The sequence below is a fragment of the Filicampus tigris genome, chromosome 11, assembly GCF_054856515.1.
Source record: "Filicampus tigris isolate MCC_2025a chromosome 11, RoL_Ftig_1.0, whole genome shotgun sequence".
Classification (NCBI taxonomy): Eukaryota; Metazoa; Chordata; class Actinopteri; order Syngnathiformes; family Syngnathidae; genus Filicampus; species Filicampus tigris.
Genome location: NC_141227.1, coordinates 24,677,705 through 24,700,899, shown reverse-complemented (window position 1 = coordinate 24,700,899; position 23,195 = coordinate 24,677,705). Strand labels below are relative to the sequence as shown.

At 51.4% G+C, this 23,195-nt stretch overlaps 3 protein-coding genes across 6 annotated transcripts; all 3 read right to left on the bottom strand.

Annotated features, from left to right (window-relative positions):
* Positions 1-342: 342 nt before the first annotated feature.
* LOC147140288 (TBC1 domain family member 12-like) lies at positions 343-9,313 on the bottom strand. 3 transcript variants are annotated; one of them, XM_086045089.1, is made up of 13 exons: positions 7,960-9,310; positions 7,111-7,249; positions 6,251-6,345; positions 5,711-5,793; positions 5,521-5,638; positions 4,403-4,509; positions 4,231-4,317; positions 4,059-4,153; positions 3,887-3,958; positions 3,330-3,458; positions 3,155-3,264; positions 2,817-3,075; positions 343-2,195 (listed from the first exon to the last, which is right to left on the bottom strand). In XM_086045089.1, the coding sequence occupies exons 1-13, from the start codon at positions 8,952-8,954 to the stop codon at positions 2,124-2,126; spliced, it is 2,361 nt and encodes a 786-aa protein (XP_085901215.1). In that variant the 5' UTR covers positions 8,955-9,310; the 3' UTR covers positions 343-2,123. The 3 variants fall into 3 exon arrangements, with proteins under 3 accessions (XP_085901215.1, XP_085901216.1, XP_085901213.1); XM_086045090.1 differs by having other exon boundaries at positions 2,048-3,075; positions 7,987-9,313; XM_086045087.1 differs by having other exon boundaries at positions 2,048-3,075; positions 7,960-9,311.
* Positions 9,314-10,345: 1,032 nt separating this feature from the next.
* Positions 10,346-18,561, bottom strand: slc22a15 (solute carrier family 22 member 15). Of its 2 annotated transcripts, none has more exons than XM_086045092.1 (13): positions 18,398-18,561; positions 17,297-17,425; positions 17,085-17,217; positions 16,118-16,282; positions 15,099-15,228; positions 14,964-15,024; positions 14,520-14,680; positions 14,273-14,413; positions 14,012-14,097; positions 12,958-13,066; positions 12,815-12,887; positions 12,229-12,384; positions 10,346-10,722 (listed from the first exon to the last, which is right to left on the bottom strand). In XM_086045092.1, the coding sequence occupies exons 1-13, from the start codon at positions 18,479-18,481 to the stop codon at positions 10,696-10,698; spliced, it is 1,455 nt and encodes a 484-aa protein (XP_085901218.1). In that variant the 5' UTR covers positions 18,482-18,561; the 3' UTR covers positions 10,346-10,695. The 2 variants fall into 2 exon arrangements, with proteins under 2 accessions (XP_085901218.1, XP_085901219.1); XM_086045093.1 differs by lacking the exon at positions 10,346-10,722 and adding an exon at positions 10,730-11,287.
* A 624-nt stretch (positions 18,562-19,185) lies between these two features.
* Positions 19,186-22,353, bottom strand: LOC147140286 (uncharacterized). The gene is made up of 2 exons (XM_086046016.1): positions 22,004-22,353; positions 19,186-20,878 (listed from the first exon to the last, which is right to left on the bottom strand). Exon 2 carries the CDS (start codon positions 20,866-20,868, stop codon positions 20,086-20,088), a length of 783 nt encoding a protein of 260 aa, XP_085902142.1. The 5' UTR covers positions 20,869-20,878; positions 22,004-22,353; the 3' UTR covers positions 19,186-20,085.
* Between the last annotated feature and the right edge of the window lie 842 nt (positions 22,354-23,195).

Below are 23,195 nucleotides of genomic sequence, written 5' to 3'. Positions count from 1 at the left end.
GGGGGTCCAGTGCTATCCCGGCCTCCCCTCTGGCTCCGCCCGCCAGTGCCCATTGATGAACCGATTGAAAAGTAGATTGAAGTGCTGGAGCGGGCCAAGTTGAGACCCATCAGTGTGACTTGGTCGCCCTCTAGCGGTGACAGCAACCACCTCCACGCAAGGTTAACGACTAAGAGCCCCCCCCCCCGCCGCAAAAAAAAAAGTCACGTTGACTTCTGTTTTGTTTGAATGAATAAATTGATCTTTTTAAGTAATGATGGACATAATGCTCTTTTTTTTTTTTTTTAAGTTCTGCTGAGATATTTTATTCACACGTTTAACTCGTGGCCATTTATGAAAAGCTTTTTCTTTTTCTCTTACGCTTTATTTACATCATCTGTAAGGCGTTAGGAAAAAAACTGTACATTAAAATTTTACAATAACACAAAAGCTCAAAAGCTGATGTAGAAAAAAAAAAAGCACATTTAAATAAAATTCATTTGTAAGCATGAATCCAACATCCAATCGCTCAAATCATGTGAAAGCTTAATTGAAACGGGCGAGAGACAACTCGTCCCCATTTCAAGTCTTTTCCAGATGGAATGCTGCCCCTGCTGGTCGGGAGTGTAACAACAAGCAGTTGGACCGATGTGCTTTGTTGGTTGGCCAGGGGGTCTCGGCGACACGGTCGCCACGGAGCGCTTGCGACTCGACAAAACGTCAGAGACGCGAGGATGAGCGAGCGCAACGTCTGCTTGCTTCGCGCTCACGTTCCACTTCCCTCGGGAAGCCCTTTGGGAAGTGTTGGGGACACACCACGCCACGTGAGGGTTTCCACTTTGATGTCTCATTTGGCCATCTCACGTGCTGAACCGAGCAAGTGGCGCCGGCGTCTTTTGCAGCTCGCGCGCGCGCACGTTGCGCTTGTGTCCTTCGCACGCGCATCTTGGAAAAGTCGCGTCCGTTGCCTTTTGTATCTGGCATGGGTGACTTGTTAAGTGTCACCAATGCTTCGCAAAGTTGCAAAGTTACACGTGCATCCTTGTACGGCGTGTGCGCAACTTAACAAATGGCACCCGCGTCTTTTGCTTCTCGCGTGTGCGACGTGCTAAGTCACACGTGCGCAACACACTAAATTGCACATGTCCAGCATTGGGCCAAAACCTCCTGCCCCAAATTTGGTCCATTTCAATTTGTTTTTCACAAATGGAATCTATTGCTCAGTTTTTTTTTTCTTTGTTAAAGTTATTGACTAATTTTAAGTGGGGCCGCAGCTGTCAAATATTTGAAGAATGGATTATTCAATCATTTCATTGACTACTTGGATAGTCGAATACAAATGTATTTTGCATGTGCCCTTACTGCAAAATCATTTTTCAAAATCAGTAATGACCTCTGATTGTTAATTATTTGGTGTTGTTGAAATGAACCGAATCCCAAAAAGGTTACGAGATATTCATATTGTGGCTGCACGAATTGATGGCTTCCATTACGGGTTTGGTTTGTAACAGAAAATTGTCGAAAATGGTAAACGTGCACGTCAGTGTCTGCAAAGGTCTCGTTTTGATGAAACACAAAAACAATCTGCTTTCAGAGAGGATGACGGAAATCGGATTTTTTTTTTTTTCTAACTGTCGAGAGGCTGAAATCAGACGATATGAACATTTAAGTTTAACAAGGACAAAACGATTCATCGTTAAATTGTTCCTTTGTAAATTGTTGAATCGTTTTTTTTTTTGGTCTTTTTCTGAACGTGACACTTTTGCAGACGCGACGCAACTTTTGTAAGTGAGGCACGCCATTTTGCAGCCGTGCCAAAGGAGCGCAGGCGACTTATGGAGTTACACGCACGATTGACGTCTCTCTCAAATGCGACGTTACATGTTGCGACATATATAATAATTTTTTTTTTTTTAAACACGCTTATGTTGCCTTTTGTTTGTGGTTTGTGCGCATCACTTAGGGAAGTCCATTTTTCACCTCTGACACATTGAAGTGGCTCAACAAAAACTGTCACTTCCTCAAAGATTGACAAAAAGTGTCCAAGCGGAAGATGACGAAATGTTGGAGAGAAGATGGCGGCGGCGGCGGCATCAGGCCGGATGGAAGGGACGATGACGAGGCGGCCGCGTGGCTAGCGAGCGTTAGCTTCTGAGGCCGGGGCTTCCGCCGTTGTCCGTCTCTTTGCTTTTGTCCTTCAGCAGCGACGAGAAGACCTGAAAGCAAAAGGACAGAAACCATTCGACTTGCTCCAAGGGTCGGGGCCGCCTTGAGCTACGAGTTGAACTTGTTTGCTGAGCAAGCCCCTAAGTCAAAGGCCTGCTTCCCCACTGAAACACGCGCTGCAAAAGTGCTGTCGCAGCAAACGAGACAAAAAAGAGCAAATTGTTGCAACGTGCATTTGAATGAGGACAAGTATTGGCAGCGAGCTCTTTCCTGATGGAATGCCATCCGTCACAAAAGAGAAGTGAAAAGCGTTTTGTTTTGAAACAATCTCTGTGACTTTTCAAGCGCCATACTCCGAACACAAAGTTGAGCTCTTTGCAGAGGACGAAGAACGCGTGAGCGAGTGCGGTCGTGTTGTCTGCCGACTTGAGTGTCGCCGCTCCGTTTGCGTGCCATCCATGGGGCGATGAAATGCGCTGTATAAATTGTATTGTGTTACAATAAAAGGTTGGAGATTTGGCTGGGAGCGGCAAACGGCAGCTTTTTGGGAGGAGTTGCTGACCACGTGACAAAAACGGGCCAAATCAGATGCGGAAAAGCGTTTCCAAAGTAGGGTCACCGGACTGCCCGATCCAAAACGCCAACGCCGGTTTTGCTTGCGCCTTGCCGACCTGAGCCCAGCGGCGGTTCCTGCTGATCATGTGCGTGGCGGCCGTGGCGGCGAAGAGCGCGTGCGCCTGCAGGTCTTCGGGCAGCCGGCTGAGGAACTGCGCCGTGCGGATGAAGTCCATCTGCAGCAGGACGTCCTGGAACAGGCGCAAGATGCCCAGGCCCGTCCGGAACAGGCTCTCCTCGCCGTCGCGGCAGAACACGTCCCACACGCGGCACGCCACGTCCAGCGGGAGCGACTTGCTGTACAGCGTGAAGATCCTGCCGCACGCACGCACGCACGCACAAAGGTTAGAGCCCCGCCCACCCCCGCCATCCGGCGCGCCGTCGGCCGAGTCACCAGTCGATCAAGTAGAGGTCGGGCGTCAGCTTGTTGCTCCTGAAGTGGCTGAAGAGACGCGGGAGGTTCTCCTCGAAGAACACCTCGAACACGGCAAAATACTTCAGCATCTGAAAGGTCCCGCGCGCACGTCAGACGCGCGCGCACAACGTCTGACGTGCGAGCGCCGACGCACCAAGTCGTGGTCGACACGGAAGAAGGCCATCTGGCACGGTTTGTTGAGCAGGTTGGCGAAGGTGACAAAGGCGTCGGCCTCCTCCAGGTTGAGGATGAGGACGGCGGCGATGAAGGACATTCCCTGAACCTGCGCAAAGGAAAACGCCGGTCGACGGGCGGGCGGGCGGGCGGCGGGGCGAGGAGCCCCGTGGGCTTCCGTCGCCTTTGACCTGCTCACTGGCCACGCGAGCGGCACGCTAGCCAGCACAGGACGGCCTTTGGGCCAGTCTAATGTTGGACTTTGACCCCTTTGTCATTTCTCTTGACATGTTGAACAAGGGCTCGGCGTCAAAAGAGGTTTTGCGCTAACGCATTCAACAATGAGTCTTTCCGTCAACGGATCGGCTCAAAAAGGACGTCGCGACTTTTGCGCGTCAACGCTGAGACACTGTAAGGTCAAATGTTAGGCAATCGCGTGGAATGGCGTCGGTCGGGATCGGAGCAAAAACGGAGCTCAAGGCAAACATGTTCTTCCTTTCGGGCTTTTGCTCTCAAACTTGCGCGCGGGCGACTCACGTATCCAATGTCGGGTCGGTAGCACGTGTACGCTCCCAACACGCTGTGAAGGACGTCGTGGTAGGGCCCGCCCTGCGCACACGCACGCACGCACAATGAGGAGGAGGAGGAGGAGGAGGAGGAAGTGACAGCAAGCACTTCCTGTCAGGTGGCGGCGATGGCGCTGCCAAACCTTCTGGAAGATGAAGAGCGAGGGGAAGGTTCTGGAGATGTCCAGCTTGATCAGGTCCAGACTGGACTCTCGGTCGGCCAGCGAGGCGCCGCCGTCTGCAAGAGCAAGCGCGGGCTTCAAGGGTCGGCACCAAGCTCGGGCGCGGGGGGCGGGCCGAGGCGGCGCCACCCACCGCTCTCGCTGTCGTTGTTGACCGAGCTGGTCTCGCTGTAGCTCCTCCACTTCTCTTTGGCGCGACACAGGAAGATGTCGTACAGCTCTGCGGGAAGACGACACGAGGCTCACCGAGGGGCGCCCTCTCCGGGCGGCCCGCAGTAGTGCGGCTTGCGCGCCCGCCGACGTACCCGCCGTGATGTTGAGCTCGTTTCCGATGGCGAGGCTCCACACGCGGCCTCTCACGCTGGGAGGAAGGCCTTGCCACCACAAGTCCCTCACGCGGCGCGTGCCCTTCCTGCACGCACGCACGCACAAGTCAAAAGGATCATCATCGCTGGGAATAAAGCACGCGCGCGCGCAAAAAAACTGATGGAATCAGGAACAGTCACTTTTCCCGCCAATGAGGTCAAATCAAAGGCGAGGCCTCTCCTTTCACCTTGGCAGCGGCACGATCCGAGTCACTGGGTTGGAATGGTCCGGACGGACGAGAACTCTTTGGAAAAGGACGGAGGTATGTTTACGTCCGTCGAGTACCGGCTGACGTCTTCTTTTCAAAAGCAAGACTGCCTCGCGACACTGGACTGCTCTCGGTTCCCTCCCCGCAGTATTGCTCTGCCCTCTAGTGGACGCCCGTTTCACTCACGAGGGGGGGAAAAAAAAGCGGAAGACCTTCGTCCTCCTACCAAAATAACATTGCCTTATTTTGCACACATGACTTTTACTGGCAAATAAGGCAATAAAAAGCGGAAACGCGCAACAAAAGCACGCAAGTATTGTGTTATGACGCAATCTGAAATATTCTCGCCATGTCCCCCGGCTTGCTCCGGTCCGCATCATCGTCATCGTCACATGACAACGGCGGTTGCTGGCGGCCGAGTGCCATCTTGGTTTAACACTTATCCAATCCACTCCGGCTACTCCCGGCCGCTAATTTGGGGCGCCGGACCGAGGAAATGTGAGGACGCGAGCGCTTTGAAAGTACCGGGACGGACGGGGCGGGAGGACCATCATTTTTAGGAATAAGGACGGCGGGACGAGGGCGGAAAGGTAGCCAGGCGGCCGACGGAGCGGCGACAAAGGCGCAAGTGGCCGTCCCTGACGCAAAGGTCACGAGGGACGTGATTGGTGGACTCTGCCTTTGAAAATGACAACTTTGGAGTTGTTAAGGACACACAATAGTCACTGTGGGCTAAATGAGCTGCCTTCAAAAGAGAAATGAAAGGAATACTGAAAACGCCAAGTAAGAGAATTTGCCAAACAAAAGCCCGGCCCAGACGGGCGCGCGGGCGCGGGCGCAGGTACCCACACAGCGTCCCAGTGCGGCAGGATGTGCGTGTTCCAGACCACCACGGCGTTGGAGATGCTGTCCTCCTGCCGATGTCTCTCCTTCATCTGACGTTTCTTCTTCTGCGCGTCCTTCAACTCTGCCACACAATCGGCGTTTCTTGCGTTTCTTTCGGCGTTTGCGTTATTCAAGGAGGCGTCGCCTCGGTTACCTCTCCGCTTGGCCCCGGCCACCATCTCCTCATACTCGAGCTTGTGTCTTTGCGTCTCCTCCTCAGATTTGGCGGGAAGGTTCCTGGGGAGCCAATCAGAAGGAGGCGCGCACGTCAGCTGACGCAGCAAACCAAGTGCAACCGACTTCCGGCCGGTGCCACCGGCACTGCTCCTTGTTATTGCTCCTGCCGCCCGCAGCGATGAGGGCGGCAGACTGCTCCTGCCACTTACTCGTACCCGCTACCAGCGCTAGCTAGTACGATGACAACCGCATGCTTTGCTATTGCTACGAATAGTACCACTACTGCTAAGCTGCAGCTGGCACTTGTTCCACAGTGCAACTTGCTACTCGACTTGTGCCGCTACTCCAAGTAACAGCGGCGCCGCCGCCGCCGCCGCCGCTTGCAAGTTCCTCTCGCGCGAGCGGCAAACGCACGACAATTTGCAGCCCGAGGAGAAGGTCCCGGGCCCGCCGCTAGCAAGCAGCGCGACTACGCGCGATCGAAGCTTCAGCGACAACTTGCACCACAGGTACTGACGGCGGGCGGTCCTCCAGGATGAGCGCCGTGGTGGACAGGGGCTCGAAGTCCAGGTTCTTCCTCCTGCCTGCCGCTGGGGGGCGCCGAGGAGACACCTGCGCACAAGCGCGCACACACACACACACACACACTCGTCACCGCATGTCCGCCGGAGCCCAGCAGGGGGAGCCAAAGTCAGACTTTCAACAGGGAACTTGGCTCGCTCCTTTCTTGCACGGTGCTGCCCGATATCGGAAAACACGCCAAACGCTGTATGAATGCTGACCATAGCGACATTGTCGCCAGGTTTGACACGCACCGAAAGAAATGACATTTTTATGACTTACTTACTCCAAATAAGCAAGCTCAATGGGCTCTTGGCAAATTCATTGTCATTCCCCTCGATAATGTTCAACTATTGGAGGGCGATGCACATTGAAGTGTGCGGGCGACGGCTCAAATTCAGATGATTAAAAACAGGAAAACGACCGCAAGTCTTTGCAATATGCATATCGCTTAGGCCATTGTCGCAAGATCCATATTTGGCCAATGTATTCTGCAGCGCCGGTTGCCGTGACATTGACTGGCGACCAATCCGCCGTTTTTGCTGTTGGCTGGTGACCGGTCCGTTCGGTGGATATGAGCCCCGCCTCCGGCTGGCCGCCGGTCGCTGGTGCGCCGGCGTCAGTCAGCTGCCAAAGACCGCGGCTGCCCCGAAATCGCACGGGGACAAATGCTACAGAAAAGGTAGCAGAAACGGACTCGACCGCGCTCACGTGTGTCGTCGCGACGAGGCCGGCCGGTGTCGTGCGACGACACGCGTGACGACGACACGATGCGGCAATCGTGCCAGCCAATCACGGCGCTTGTAACGCTCACACCTGCTCCGTGGAGGCCGAAGGGGCGGGTCCTCCTCCTCCTTCAGCGGCGCCGTCCTCCCTCGGCTTGCCGAAAAGTCGCCACCCTGGTGCGCTGCGGGACGGCGGCGGGGATTCTTTGGCTCTCCGAGGGAACAGGCTCCTGCGGGGGGGGCGGGACAAGGGCGCAGTTGAAAGCGGCGCTCGGCCGCAAGAGGAAGTGCAGGACCGAGGCGGGCGGGAAGCGTGACGTGACGCCAGGTGTTGCGACATGTCGCAGAGGGAACACAGATGCATTGTGGGCGGGTCCTTCCGAGCGGATGTCTGACAGCCGTCACTGTGTGTGGAGTCCCATCGTTGGGGCAGATGACTGCTCTGCTCTCGATCAGGCAAGAAGAAATTGCAATATATTTTCGTACGGCAATCATCAATTATCGAATGAATCGAAAAGTTGGACAGACCACGTGTAATGCAAAAATATCCAAATCCTTGTCATTTTAACCCCATCATTGTCATCCTCCATGAACGCAGACTGATCATCAGACATTTGTAAACATCGCCTTTTGCTTTGGAAATCACGATCATCATGTTTGCTGATTTTTGGGCAAAAAAACAGTAAGTAAATTACAATCCATTTACGTTTGCGCCTTCTGCACTGTCAATTTGTAATAATGTCATGTTCTTTAAGAATGAGATGGTAACTGAAAAAAAAAAAAAAAAAAAAAAAAGGGTCTGGCTATCTGGCCCAAATTATCGTTAGTTGCAGCCGCTAAAATGATTTTTTTTAACTGTTCCCCTGTACTTCTCATAAAGGGAATTGATTGCACAGTGTTGACAAATCGCTCACACCGCGTTGGTGTTCAAGTGTTGTACCTGGTGAAGAAGTGAACAATTCCGAACCTCTTGCGGGCGAGAGCGGTCTCGTCGCAGTTCGCCTGCGCTCGGAGGTCCTGTTCGGGTGCACTCTGGCGTCGGCCCGCTTCGAAAACTCCCCGAAAGTCGCCCTCGCGCTCCCCGAAGCAGAAGTCCCCCTCGTCGGCGGGCGACAGCGGGGTGGCGTCGCAGCTGAGCGACATGCTAAGGTTCGCTTCGGTCCGCAAACTTTGCGGCCTGACCACCCAAGCGGGTCCGGCACGGTCTTCCTTCTCCTCATCGTCCGAGGAGGAAGGCGAGGTGTCCTCGCTTAGTTCGGAGGAGGCTGAGGCCTCTGGCGAGGGCGGTCCAGCGGCGCTTGAGGCCGGCTCGGGGGTCTGCACGGAGACGGGCAGGTCACTGCGCTCGTCGCGGGCCGCGGTGGCGGCATGGCAGCATCCGTTGACGAGCGTCGGCGGCCGGTCCGCACCGCAACAGTCAGCACGCCCGTTGGACATGACGCGTGCCTGCGGATCAGCGCAAAGACACGTCCCCGGTGCTTTTCCCGAGCATGGCGGTCCGACGGAACCCGTCGAGTCGGCTGACACTGGAGCCCCGCACGCAACTGGACAGGAAGCGGGGAGGCCGGTTCCTCCTTCTCCTCCTCCTTCTTCTTCTTCTTCTCCTCCTCCTCCTCCTCCTCCTCCTTCTCCTTCTCCTTCTCCTTCTCCTTCTCCTCCTCCTCCTCCTCCTCCTCCTTCTCCTCCTCGTCCACCCACCGCCGCTTCCTTACATCGCAACTCGGTGCTTCCGTTCAGGCCGCGGGGGTCCCCGAGGCAGCGCTCCGCCAGGTCCAGCATCCCGCCTGCTTCGTCACCTTCTTTCCGCGTCACGGAACGTTTGACAGCCGCCGCCGCCACAACCACAACCGCAACCGCTCGTCTCCCGCCGCCGCCGTCCTCGTTGTCGTTCACGTCGACGACCACCGAGCCCGCTAGCTCCCTCGGCGCCGCCATGAGCCTCAAGCCCGCCGGCCGGCTCGAGCCTCGAACCGCCCGGCCCGCCCCGTCGGCCCAACAGCGCAGCGGGAGGAGGTTAGCATCTTAGCCGCACGCGCCGGGGAGGTCGGAGACGTTGGCCAGGGGGCAGGGGGCTAGCTGAAGCTATCCGGGCGCAACGGGCTCATTTGCGGCAACACAACATCCTCCGGCGGGGCGTCAGCGAAGATTTGCAGACGAAAGACCCTCAAATGTCTTCAATGTCGCCTGTTGTCCTTTTTTTTTCCCATCAGTCTGCGACGACGGCGACATTCCAGTAACAGTCCGGCGCCATCTTGAAACTACCCTAACAGTGACGTCGTCGGCGGCTTACTCGCTTTTTTCGCGCAGCAGCGACGCCAAGTGGCCATGCCTGGAACCGCACGAGAAATCCCTCCTCCCAAAGCCAAGTCTGGCCACTCTTTGAACTCATCGCGCTGCTCCGTGTTGGTTCAATCCAGGTCACATTGTTTAGGGACGCCATGTCTCGAGTCAGGCATTACCTTGCATTAGCCTCGGACAGTTTTTTGCTCATTTACTTTTTAATAAAGCACAACACAAATACAAACAATCAAAGGAGCAGGCGAGGATCCATTAGTCAACTGATCGATAGCTTTCTCCTTTACATCTATGCGCTCATGTCAACCTATTATTCTTTTTCGTGAAGCATCTCAGCATCCCATTGGGGCGAATTATTACACAAAATCAGATTTCATTAAGATTGAAACACGACTAAGCCATTTTGACCGCTTTTCATCATATATCAATTGATGAAATGGGATTCTCTCCATAATATACGTCATGTAAACATGCTTTTTTCGCATGTACTGTTATCTTTTCAGCCATTCCCCGGCCAAAGCCTTCTTTCTTGCAACCAGTACCAATTCAGTCTTACTAGCTATTTATTTCGCTCCATTTGCACATTTTCTTGACCATAAAATGTGTCTCCACTAGTCTAAAGACGGCATTCTGGTTAATATTGCGTTTGTGGAAAAGGAATGCTGCAGCAGCAAAATCCACCTGTTTTTGTCCATCTCAGGGGGCGCCACTTTGCCACTTACTGTCAACCGATAACATCATCACATTGCTTAAGCCAGGGCTCATGGAATGAACTTTAATAACCTCTTTTCTGGGTTTGGTCTCCTGTAAACTGTGCATTATGGCTTTTCGAGTCAAATAATAAGAATCACACTTAAGATGTAGAGGCCTTAAAAACTCAAGTATCTCACATATGTTTTAAATGCCTCCTTTAAGTCACCCACATTGAGTGACGACATTATTTTCTTGTAATTAACTATACTTCCTACATTATTTTGTAGAGGGATGAAGGACTTACTGATGACTTGAAGGCACTTGGAGTCCCCCAAATGTCCACTTTGCCTTCAGCCTTTCTGCTTTTATTATCATCAAAGAAAAGAAACAACTTTTCATGAAAAAAGAAATAGACCATTTAGTAAACATCTATACACGTGACAAATAATTATCACCAGCAAAACAGGTTTCATCGTGAAACAATCTGAGGCAGCATTGCAAAAAGCTCTTTTGCAATTGGGGGTGGTCCACTCTGCGTCCTTTCCCATTGGTCCCGCCCACTTGGAAGGACGACCACCAGCCAGTTTGAGGTCCCGCTGACAGTCAGATGCCGCGCTGCGCTGCGCTGCGCTGCGCTGCGCCTTGAAGATGACGCTGGTGGCTTCTTTGGACACTTGGTTGTCATTTTTCACTTGTCATCTTGGTAGAGGAGAGGCTGAGGACCACGAGAGAGCCAAACAAGAAATGTCCAGCAAACGACATTGACGGCATCATCATCATCATCATCATCAAATGACCGCCAGGATGGGATCACGTGGCTCATTCGCCAGCAGGCACATCTTCAACTACGTACTCAAGCCAACTAAATGGATCGAAACACCATCAAAATTCCTAGTACTCCCTTTTTTCAATCAAGACTTTTGATGACAGTAATGCCTTGAAATACGAGCGCCTTGACATATGAGTTTTCCAAGATATGATACGACGTTGGAGATATGAGTGCGCTTCAGCTCCCCATCGCTAAATGCCGGCAGCACGCTTGGCACTTTTGTTTCCTTGCAGCGGAAGGACAATGGTGGTGCTGATGTGCCATTTTGATGGATTTTTTCACCCAAGATCGACTTACTCTTGATTGATTGTCGACGGGGCAGGTGCGCGTGGAAGACTGCCGCGGACGCGCATATGTGTAACTGGTGGCGTGTTACTCTTGCGGTGTCCGGGGAGCGCGGAGCGCTGACCGGTGTGCTGAAATTCGGGGCCTCCGCTTCTGTTCAAGCACCCTATTTGAAGGGTTAGGAAGTCAGGGTCGCACTCATGTACAAATGTGACACACTTTTTTTCTATTCAAAAAAAACAAAAACAAAACACTTTTCGGTTGAAACGAGACCGACAGGGTGCGTAAACTGTATCATGATGATAACGCGCACAAGACAAAACAAAACCTGTTTTCTTGGCTCGGGCTCGACGACTTGGAGCAGTCGGCGGCGATGGACTGCTCGGGCACTCGCGGTTTACGTGTGCACTCCGTTTAGCATTCTCATCACATTTGCTTTTTCATTTCTTGGACTATGATGTGTTTTTTTTTTTTTTGTCAAAAGTACAATCGGTAACCCATTTGAGTTGTCCGGAGCTCGTTTGTTCGAGTCGACACCAACAGCTGGTGAACGGGGATTCGCGTTGTCAGTCTGAGCTTGAGTTATTTTTATTACTCTACTCGATTATTACTCCCAGTTATCATCGAATGCAATATTATCCAGTGCTATTATTGCCTTTGCATTTGTTTTGTTGAGGGGGAGGCTGCAACATTTCCGTAGGGTGGTGTAAGAATAATAATGCATTTTATTATTCATGTGTTTGATTTTTATCATGAGGCCGATTTGAGATACAAGCACGGCCACGGAGCAAATTGGGCTCGTATTCCAAGGCAGCCCTGTACCGAGCTCATTTTCATAGCCGACAATGACTTTTGATACGTTAGGACCGCAAATGTCAGATACCGGAAGGCTTTGACTTGGCGAACATTCTCCCCGTGGAGACTGCAACTTCTTTTCACTTGACACGCTTGCACTCATTGGTGCATGAACGAGTGTGAGAATGGGAGGCTTTGGAAAGCTAAAAGTGAGGTGCACTGCAGTTAACATTTTACTCAAGCATCATTTTCAGCCACTTGAGACAAGAGTGTGCGAGTGCGAGTGCGAGTGCGAGTGCGAGCGCGCGTCACCTTGTTCTCCAGAACTCGGCTGCGGCCGGGAGGGAGCTGTTCCAGCGTGTGCGCCGGCGGCGCGTTGAGGGTCTCGGGCAGCAGGAGCACCAAAGCGCCGGCGGAGAGGCCGCTCAAACAGAAGACGCCGAACGGCATGGCGGCGGCCATCGCCCGCTGCGGGAGGCAGTTACACACCGACCGACCGAGGAAAGATGAGATGCTCGTGGCAGAAATATTCACATTTGGCATCAAAGCAAAAAGAAAACAAACCCAAGCAAAAAGCAACACTAAGGGACAGCAACAGTCTCAGTCTAGGCCAGCTGGCAGCTCAACGTGACATTGTTGCTGAGCTTCTGAATTTCTTTTATGTTTGGGGCTATTTGACATCAATGCTTTGAATGGGGGGAGAAAAAAAATGTAGTCACTCACAGTTACCCAGTGCTTGAGTCCTTTTTCTCTTACTCAAGTCATCTTTGGAGGACTACTTTGGCTTGAGTCACATTATTCTCGAGTCATCTTATTAGAGTGCAATTGTTGCCTTCGCGGCACGCATCCAACACACACGTTTGTGCTTTTCCTAAAAGGAAGGCGGGCACCAACTCACCATGGAAGGCACAAAGGGAGCGAGAATTCCTCCCACTCTGCAGGACATGGCGCAAAGTCCCAGGCCGGCGTTCCTGAAAGCAGCCAAAGAAAAGTAAGGCGGTGGCGCACGCAGCTTGACGCCACGGCGGCTCCGCCTCTCACCTGACCACGGTGGGGTAGAGCTCCGACGTGTACACGTAGACGATGTTGAACGCCGCGCTCACCGTCAGCTTTCCCAAGAGCGCCAACGAGGTCACGCCCAGCGACGTCTCTGCACACAGACGCGCGCGGTGCAGAGTGGGCGCTGCTTGGAAGGCGTGAGCCAGCGCACTTGGCCGTTCCGTAGTGCGGCTCAAATGTGCGACTCCGTCAAAGAGGCCAAGAAGGCCGAAGCTTCCCCGCCGGCCTTTTGAGTCAAGTGTGTTGCGGTGGCGAGGGAAATGGCGCAGTCGCATGCAGCGCCGTCTCCCGCACCCACCTGACAAAAGGCAACCTTTTTTTTTTTTGTTTTTTTTTTTGCTCCCACAAGAGTGCCTCCATGCTACTCTACACAGCGCCTAGCTTGCATTTGATTTTTGGGGTGACTTATCTATAATCATCATCATTATTGTTATGATGATGATGACGACCACATTGGCTGACTTTCCCCCCTGCCCTCTTTGCTCGGCTATTTTAGCAACAGTTTGAATGTGTCCGTAGCTTGGCGTATGCGAGCGCACCGACTTACTTGTCGTTGGGGGGTTTTTTTCCCTTCCTTTTTCATCCTTGTGAGTGACAAGGGCTAAGGGGCAAAATGTTTGACTCAATGAGACTCACGCTGCATGTTGCTTTCCACCAAAAGCCAAGGGTTGTCTATCTTTTGGCCGTCATCTCGAACAGGTAGCGTAACGACTTCCGTTGTGCGCAAGAGAATATTTGAATCAAAAGATTGATTGAAAAAAAATTCCCTCAATAAAGGGGCTGGAATAGTTACTAAATTGGCAACCCCAATGTGGTGCTTTATTATTATTCTTTTTCTAAGAGTGTCTTTGCAGACATGTTGTTGGCGCAAGCTGTGCGTGTTTTTTTCCCCCTTTCAACGCTTAAGAGCAAGTCCAATGACCCCATGAAAATGCAGCCCCCCGACATCAGTTGATGGGATCCGGTGGAGCGCGACACGCCCACGTTGTCTTCTGTCCGCGGCTCGTTTGTGCCGGCGGGGCGAGCGTAATCTCACCTGCGTCCTCGGGGATGAAGACGGCGCACAGGCAGGCCCACGCGGCCAAGCACAAGAAAGCCGACAAACTCTTCCTCCGGCCAGCCCTGAAAGACACGTGCGCTCGACTCGAGTCTTTCAAGAAGAATTTTGGCAGTTTTTCCAAAGATTTCCGCGGTGTCTTTGTAACATGCCCGCGCCGCGGCATGCTTTGCTCAAAACCACGCCAGGGCAATGAGAGCAACGATCATCCCCTCCCTACAGTGTTTGTGTGTGGCTCACCAGGGTCGGTTCATGAAGTAGACGCAGAGCGGGTAGGCGGGCAGCTCTACCAGGCCATACATGGCCACGTTCAGGTAACGATTTCCCGACATGTCACCGGCGCCCAGCGTCAGGCCGTAGTACACCAGACTGCACACGTACCTGGACGCAAACACACGCCAAGTTCCTTTTCCGCCCGAGCAAACGTGGCGGCGTCTTTCTGTGCGGCGGTCGCCGTGGTTACTGGAGCTCAGCGGGCGATACTCACCAGACATACATGAGCAGGAGCGTCCTGCGGCGGAGGAGAGGATGAGTGGCCAGCTGCAGGACGCCCGACTCGCCGCCGCCGCCGCCGCCATTGTCGCCCGCCGGCCGCAGAGTCAGCTTGTGCGCGGGGCGACCGTTCATCAGCGCCATGTGGCGCATCACCTCCAATCGTGCGCACACAAAGTTTGTCAGCGATGCAATCAATGAAGTCGCACGTCGATCAAATGACGCGGGAAATCAGATCATCTTTTCCAAAAATCTTTGCCATGGAGTGCCAGCGTTTTCCCTTACGAGCGTGCTCAGGTAACAAATTGCTTGTCGGCATTTTCATGCTTTCAAGGCTGAGCTGAGAGCAGAAATGCCACGTGCCCCCCCACCCCGGCCGGCCCCAGCGCCCAAAATGGACGTTTCCCGGCCCAGATGCCCAGCATTCGCATCCACTGACCTCCTGCGCCCGCCGGGTGCGACGGCGACAGTAGAGCCAGCGAGGAGACTCCGGAAGCGTTCTGGCAAAACGAGAGGCGGTCAGACGCCGGCTTGCAGACTTGCCGGCCGCGACGGAGCGGGCGCGGGCACTCACGCCGACAGCAGGAAGCAGAGGACCCCCCAGGTGTTGGCCGCCGCCGCCAGGGTCCTCCACGGCCTGATGGCGAAACCCAGAGCCGCAAAGAGGGCGATGCCCACCGCAAAGGTCATGCTGGTCAGCGTCCCTGCCGGCGGGAAACCAAACGACAACACGCCCGTCGGACGCCGGACGCGCAACAGTCAATTTGGCCGGTTCGACCGGTCCCTGTTACCATGGCAACCGCAGACAAGGAGTTGGCCTAACCGCTACGCACGTAAGCTTTGGGGCATGAGTCGAGAAATACACTCAGTCTTCCCGTGCATATTCATGATTCAGCAACAGCAAACTAAATTACATTTTAAACTCAAGAAAAAAAAAAAAAAGCAATCAGCAAATGCAGCGGCTGCGCAGGTGCAAGTAGACATTTTTTTCTACTTGCACCGCCTCAAAGTATCGGAGCAAACTGCCAGCATTGAGGGGCAGTCTGTCGTCCTGCTAACTATGTTGAAGTGAGGGGAGGAGGACGGTGTAAAATGGTGCTTTGGCGCCATCTTGTGGCATCTCTAGCCAATTGGAAACTTGATTGTTTTTTTTTTACTTGCAGATTTGTGGCACGGCTCAGAGCCTTTCCCTTGCTGCGGGTCAACTACATTTCATTCGAGCCTCTGTCAACTTTGGAAAGGCCAACTGTTGAAAAGTGCAACGACAAGTTGTTGTGAATCTTGTGAGTTTTGCCCTTCGGCTCCTTGCTGTCAAACAGACTTTGGTGGCACAAAGCAGTGGATCGTTGGCTCGAAAAATCCACTAAAGATCCCGTGAAAGAAGCATGACCGCAAAGGGATTTTGCCCGGGATTGCGTTCAGCTCCTCCTTTTCAAACAGCAACTTGTGCCAAAGCTAGTGAAACGTTGACCAAAGTTGGCCAAATGATGTTGACCTGCAAAGCGCGTGGTGCATTTTGGCCTCATCTGACCCCAGAGCTTCAAAAGTGCAACTTGTGGCGAGTGGTGTAGTGCAAGCACGAGCGGAGCATACCCGTCACGGCCCAGTAGGACTTGCCCACGTACTCCTGCGTGAGGACGAAGCTGACCAGGCCGATGGCGCCGTTCATCAAGCCCACCAGGAGGCGCGACGCCGCAAACACCTCGTAGCTGGGAGACGCCGCCGTCACGTAACCCAGGAGCACCTCCGAGAACAGAGCTGCGCCCCGACACGCCGCGCTTGTCACGGAAAAGTGTGGCGCGGCGCGGCGCGGTGCGGCGCGCTACGCTAGGCTACGGTGCGGCGCGCTACGCTAGGCTACGCTGCGCGTCGTCGTCTCGGGTTGGCGTGTCATGAGTTTGTGTTGTTGGGACGTGCTACGTGTTGCGGTGTCATATCATGGCGTCACACGTTTCGTGTCATGTCAAGAGTTTCCTCTCATAGTTACGTACCTATTTGTTTTCCTGTCACGTTGACATGCTGCCACATTTCGTGTCATGTTGTCACCTCATACGTTGTCATGTTCTCATGTCTCATTTTCTCCCGTCACGTCGACATGTTTTCATATCATGCGTTTCATGTCACGTCACGTCGTCATTTTTTTTCCCTTCATGTTGTCATGTCACATACATGGTTCATGTTATGTTTTCATGCCACGTCGTGTTGTCATGTCATTATGTCACATGTTGTTTGGTCATACTGTCGCGCGTTTCATTTCTTGCTGTCATGCCTAATTGTTCTTGTCGCGCGTCATGTCACGTGTTGTCATGTCAATGCCTTCATTTCATGTTGCCTTTTTCATGATGTCATGCTTTCATGTCATCTTGTCACGGCAGGCCTGGCATGCCATGCGCTCCGCTCCATGTTGTGTTGTCATGTCTCACTTTTGTCTCATGTTGTTTTGGCAAGAACTCCATGATACGCTGTACGCCGCGTTATCATGTCATGGGTGCTGCAGACATGTCAGGCAGTTTGTCATCGCGGCGTGGGGTCACGCTGTCAGGCGGCGCATTGCCCTCACCCGCCAGGTAGACGGGTCGCCTGCCGACGATGTCGGCCAGCGGCCCGAAGACGAAGCTGCCGAGCAGGAGGCCGGCGAAGAAGAGCGAGCCGGCTAAGCTGACCTTGTAGGCCTGCTGCTTGACCAGGAGCCACTGGGCAGGAAGGAGTCGAAGCGCATGAGCAAGAGGAGGAGCGCTCGCGGCATCCTGGCACGCGAGCACCTTCGCTCACCTCAGTCACGATGGAGTCCACGTCCCCGAAAAACGTGACCGCCGACTGGGCACCTTCGTGCTTCTCCACGTGGAATTCTGGAGACGCTCCCACCAAAACCACCAACATGGATTGGCACGCCATATACACCTGAAACACACGCATAGACAGGCAGTCGCTCGCCACGTATGGATATTTTGCTTGGATTCCAAATACTGTTCAGTACACAGTTGCAAGGGAACAGTAAGTTGACATTTTACGAGTAGCTTCTTAGCTGACTTGAATATTTGCAAGCCTCCTCTTGATACACTCACGTATCTTACCGACTGTCTTTAAACCACTTTGAAAACGTCTTTTTCATCCCTGCAAAATCTTTCGCCTTCTACCCCTTTATTTTGAGACGTCGTGCTCCTGAAAGCATACTTTTCTGCCTCTCCATCTTTAGCTCCCTGTCATCAGACTTGTCAAATGGAAACACTCCACTGGAGCGTCTCTGTGTGTGTTTGTGGGCGACGGTCACGAAGCAGAGGGGCGCCTAATCAGTGACCGCATCTGTCATTATCATTAAACCGCGGTTAAAGAGATACAATAGCGACTTCCTAAAATATCTCGTAGTTTCACGCCCAGCGTTTTGGCGCAGCGCCCCGAGGCGGCCATATGGTACATAGCCCCTCTGAAATGATTTCAGACCAGTCGGCGTTCGTGGCCTACGTCATTCGGCTGCGACTCCGTCCGACCGAGGAAATACGTCCCCGTAGAAAGCACCAAAGCATCAACAAACCGAGGATTGCAAATAAGTAACAAATAATTTTGTTTAATGAAGGACGAACTGAAGAGTGACTCGGATATAATATTGACTCGTTGCCAAAATCCATTTTATCCTCACACAAGAACCTCAACGGTCACAACTGGTCTTTTTTGGCACGACAACGGCTCACGCGTTTACCTGTACAGGAGCCAAACATCTGCACAGGTCGTTTATTTACACATACAAATACGAGTGTTGTCCAAAAATCAGACGAGACCCGCCACGTCACCACACGAAGACGGCCACGGTGTTGTTTGTTTCTTGTTGCTGTTGTATTGACCCGAGTCAAATGTTTGAAGCTGGCCAAGTCTCACCTGTGTCAGAGCTAGGACGGCCACGGCTCGCTTCTGGTAGGCGCCGAACTCCCCGACCACCTGGAAGGCTTCCTCCACGTCCATCCCGACCGCCGACAGACAACAAGATGACGAAACACAAGTGCGACGACTACCACACCGGCACTTCCGGCTTGGCTTTCAATACGCCGCCATGTTGCTCAAGAAAACATTTGCGAAACGTCTCAGCCACATGTCCAAATGTAGTTATTCAAACTTTTTTGATTATTATTTTGAAAGGGGAATTAAAGCGCAATGGTGTCAGCCACAATCTGAATCCCGTGCTGTTTTCTCTCCGCATCACCACGCGCCCACAACACAACGCAGAGCTCATCAGTGCGCAGGGGCCTGTCGCAGCACGTTTGGGTTACATGAGAATGAAACCAGATAATACAGGGATTTTTCTTTCACTCTAAAAAAACAAATGTGGTTAAAACTATTATTTTATGCGCTTCATTTGTTTTGTTTTTTTAGTTTAACTGGCTGCTCTTCTGTATTTTCGTAAAGACTATACTGTTTGTCTGCTTTGTTTTCGCGTAGATTGCGTTTCTTCAGGAGGTTGTTGCAAATGAGCAAATGGTTTGAGTAACTGATGTTTTGTACGAATAACCTGTATTACGAACAGCAAATTTGTTAACAGCCACTTGCATATAAAAGGAAATCATTGTTACACACGATCTTACGAACAAAAACGTGTATATGAGCAATTTATTTATATATAAACATTTATATATTATAAACAGCAACATGGATTGTGATTTACACACATGTATTTTGAAGAGCAACTTTTATTGTTTTGAAAAAGCACAACTAAAAAGAGCATAGCAGCGAGAAAAACAATTGTGACACAATAAATTGACCCACAAAACTCCAATGTGCCATCACATTTCGAAGAAACAAATGAACAAATTTGCTCGACGTGACAAAGGCACATCTCGTCCGTTACCTACGCCAAGGTTCAGCCATCAACATTTTGGGGTGTTCACATTCTCACAACTTTTTCTCCCTCCTTCATTTCTGAGGGAACAAAAGAAAAATGCGAATGACAAATATCTTAAGACCTTAAGAGCAGGTGTGCAGATCCAAATATCGGATTCGGGGCCATGGCGGAGGTCTGCACTCAAATGAATGCTGTACATTGAGAGGGAAATGTTAGACACGCGTATGATGTACGTCAGATTAACTAAAACAAACATTTGGTACCCCACCATTTTTTTGGGGTGTATGTGCTCCCCCACATCTGATGGCGGTTTTCTGATCAATACTGTGTTTGTGCAGTAAGAATTTGACAGAGGAGTTCATCACTTTTCATTCATCTCAGGGGACTGTCATGTGTGGCAGATCGGTTGAGCCTGCTCAAAGCATCATGTCATCACCCCGTCCTGATGCTCGTTTGAGGAAGCAAGCGCACACACGCGGGGCGGGGACTGTGTTTTGCGGGTTGGAGGCGGATGAAAATGGAAGAATTCATCTGCTTGGTTGTGATTCCACCAACGTGACAATCATGAGAATACGGCGCTTCGACAAGTGGGGGGACGTGCAATGGGGACGTGCAAAACATTTGACTTTCAAAATGGAACAACGTTTTTGCAACAGAGACGTACTCATCCGACTACGCTTCGATTCCACGTCCCGAGTAACGGTCTCTGTGTCGCCATGGCAATCACCCTTCAATTACCGCCGTTCAGCGGTTGTGTCACTTCCAAGCTGGTTCCCCTCGCGCCTGCGTTGGACTCGCTTGGCTCCGCCGCGTCTCTTTGACGCTTGCGGTACAAGTAGAACAGCAGCACAGCGAGCAGGGTCAGGACCACGCCCACGGTCAGGGCCGCGGTCTTGCCCGGTCCAAAGACGCGCTCGGGCCGGTCGAGGTAGAACGGGTTACCGAAGGCTGCGCTCTCCTTCCGGCCCAACGGGTTTTCCATGATGCAAAAGAAACTCAAGATCGCGTTGGTCGTCTTGTTGATGCTCCTCTTGCGTCCTCCCAGCATTTCCTTTCCGGGTTCGGTTCTCCAAAAGTACTCGACAGGCCCCGAACGGTTCGTGTCGCCGCCGCAGAACAGCGTGCAGCTCACCAACTTGTCGGAGCACGACAGCGGGTTCGGCTGCACTTCCGGTTCGGGCACGAAGTCGATCAACTTGACGGCGAAGCTCTCGTCCTGCGTCACGAAGTTCAACGACAGCGTGAACAGGCCCGCGTCCGCCGGGACAGCGCGCCCAAGCTCCAGCGCGCCGTTGCTCACGTTCAGGGTGGCTCTGTCGTTGTAGCGGGTCACATTGGTTCCGTCCCACTCGACGAGAATGTTGCGATTCAACTTCCACACTAAGTTCCGGATGGTGTCTGGAACCTTAGGCCGTAGAGTCAGCGCTTGGCCCTCGGCGACGTAGACGATCTTGCCGACGGCGGCGCCAAGCAGTGACCACAAACCCAGACACAAAAACACTCTGCACTTCATGCTCCTTCACCTATACAAAAAAAAAAAAAGAAAGTGTCTACTTGACTTTGAACGAGCCTACCGCACTTCAGACTAGTGATGGGAATTCCGGTTCTTCTTAGAGAACCGGCTCTTGCGGCTCGGCTCACTAAAAACTTTCGGCTCCCAAACGGCTCTTCAGATTTTTTTGTTGCTTTAATTGATATATTACCAATAATAATGTAACATTATGCAACAAAATCAATTAATAATTAATTTTAAAACATGTATTGTACTACTATATTATAATAGTCTTATTATAATAATTTAATATAATATAATAATCTTTTCACGCTACAGTGAACTTTTAACTCATTTAAATTTGTAACTTTTCTATAGTAAGCAACTTTGAAGTCAAGCAATACAGAATCCCTGAAAAACACCACGACACAACAACATGTAAATTAAAAATATTTACTTTTTAGTGCAACAACAAATAAACTATGAAATACGTGAATAAACGTTTAGCTTTTTTATACCTAACAAACTTAAATTGAAACACAGGATCCCTGAATAACACATGAAATACGATTCACCTTGAACAAATTTAGACTGAAAACACAGAAGCCCTGAAAAAGACCACAAAAATATAAATGAAAATGTGTAAAACAAAAAGATCAGCAGTCTCTGATAGAGCCACCAATGTAATTAAAATGAGTCCAAATTTGGCTCCTTTTCCTGCTTTGAGTCATTTCTTTTTTTTTACTTTCTTTTTGTCCTCCACTCTGTCCTCTCTTGACCCGTACGTGTTCTCACTGTTCTGTGTACCAGGCTGACGCCACCACCACGAGCCCGCGAACGACACAAGTCAACTTCAGGCCGGAAGTACGCCTTTATCTTTCGCCACCACCACGAGCCCGCGAACGACACAAGTCAACTTCAGGCCGGAAGTACGCCTTTATCTTTAAGTGTCCGTGTCGACGCCAGACTCCAATGATCGCCGCTTCTAACTTTCTCCCTTTCCGCGGGACTTCGCTAGTAAATGTGACCAATTAACACTCCAGCTAACTTGGCCGAAGTGCTACTTTGTGACGAACAATCATTCAGGCGCGACAAGGACAGCTCCGCCAAAACCGAAAGCTATAACAGAGCTCAGAGATCAAGCAAATCCACTTACTTGCTGTTGGCCCCGTGGAATTGACTTGAAACTTCCCAAGCACGAGTCTAACACAACAGCACCCCTTAAATATTGAGGCTCGTTTTCATCAGCCGACAAATAAGTGCGGCTTTGAGCAATGAAGAAGTAAAATCCGTCACCGCCCAAGGGAAAACGCCTAATGCTGTCTGTCCGTGTTGATGCCTGACTCAAATTGTCTCCGTTGTCATTTTCTCTGGTTCAACACAATTTCGCTCGTCAATTTAAACAATTAGTACTCCACCAACCGTGGCTAACGCGCAACCATGTGGAACACAAAGGGTCGTTGTTACGTCTTTTCATGCCGATTTGGATTCTGGCGCGACGAGGGCAGCATCGCGGATTCGAAATTAATCGCAAATTCATCGCTTCGCGGAGTAGAATGACTTTTTTCCCGTTGCGCATCCTGCTGTTTGAAAAACACCAAATGTGAAATACGGTGATCAATATAAAGTCAGAAATCTTCACAATTTACGAAAAAACAAAACAAACAAAAAAAACGTTTCTGTCATATTAACTGGCGCTACACCGGGGCTAGGGCTTCCTATTTAGCCCCTCCAGCAGTTATATACGCTACTGTATTCAGATGGGGTTTTTTCTCAGTCCCCCTTTAGCCCAGTATGGTGGGCGGGGGTGTCAATATTACACTCCAAGCATATTGTACAAATGTTACTACAGCATAATTGGACAATAAACTTCCCAAATACCAACATCTTTACCTTTTTTCATTAGATTGTAATTCTCATTTTTGTATTTGTGACGTATAAAAGTCAGCTGTGACAATTTAGTTTCCTCCAGGGGATGAATCTAAATTCGATTGGGCAGATCAACTATTTACCATTACAAATTATCCGTACATTTCATATTTATATTTTGAACTCACGATAAAGAATTTATAAAGTGAGCTGGCCAAACATTTTCCTTCATGGACTTCAGTGGAATTCTCCATTGAAATGACCTGAAAAGCAATTACCTTTTGTTTATACCTTTACAGTAAAGAAAACTAGCACTGTATTGTACATACACAAGCGAACGTACAAAGTCAAGGTAGCGCTGTGCTGTGCTGTATTTGTCGACAAACTGAAGAAGATGAAGGCGATGAAGGCGAGGAAGGCAGCGGGTCCAGATGGCATCAGCCCCCAGCTCCTCAAATCCTGCGCAGACCAGCTGTGTG

What these genes read in the sequence shown, in the direction of transcription:
- LOC147140288 (XM_086045087.1), bottom strand. Translation starts at nt 8,954, where the DNA reads ATGGCGGCGCCGAGGGAGCTAGCGGGCTCGGTGGTCGTCGACGTGAAC. An exon ending in CTTCGGCCTCCACGGAGCAG is followed by an intron (nt 6,346 to 7,110) that starts GTGTGAGCGTTA and finishes GCTTGTGCGCAG; the next exon opens with GTGTCTCCTCGGCGCCCCCC. An exon ending in CAACAACGACAGCGAGAGCG is followed by an intron (nt 4,154 to 4,230) that starts GTGGGTGGCGCC and finishes TTGCTCTTGCAG; the next exon opens with ACGGCGGCGCCTCGCTGGCC.
- slc22a15 (XM_086045092.1), bottom strand. Translation starts at nt 18,481, where the DNA reads ATGGACGTGGAGGAAGCCTTCCAGGTGGTCGGGGAGTTCGGCGCCTAC. An exon ending in TACTTCATGAACCGACCCTG is followed by an intron (nt 14,098 to 14,272) that starts GTGAGCCACACA and finishes CGTGTCTTTCAG; the next exon opens with GGCTGGCCGGAGGAAGAGTT. An exon ending in CTCTACCCCACCGTGGTCAG is followed by an intron (nt 12,888 to 12,957) that starts GTGAGAGGCGGA and finishes GGCTGCTTTCAG; the next exon opens with GAACGCCGGCCTGGGACTTT.
- LOC147140286 (XM_086046016.1), bottom strand. Translation starts at nt 20,868, where the DNA reads ATGAAGTGCAGAGTGTTTTTGTGTCTGGGTTTGTGGTCACTGCTTGGC.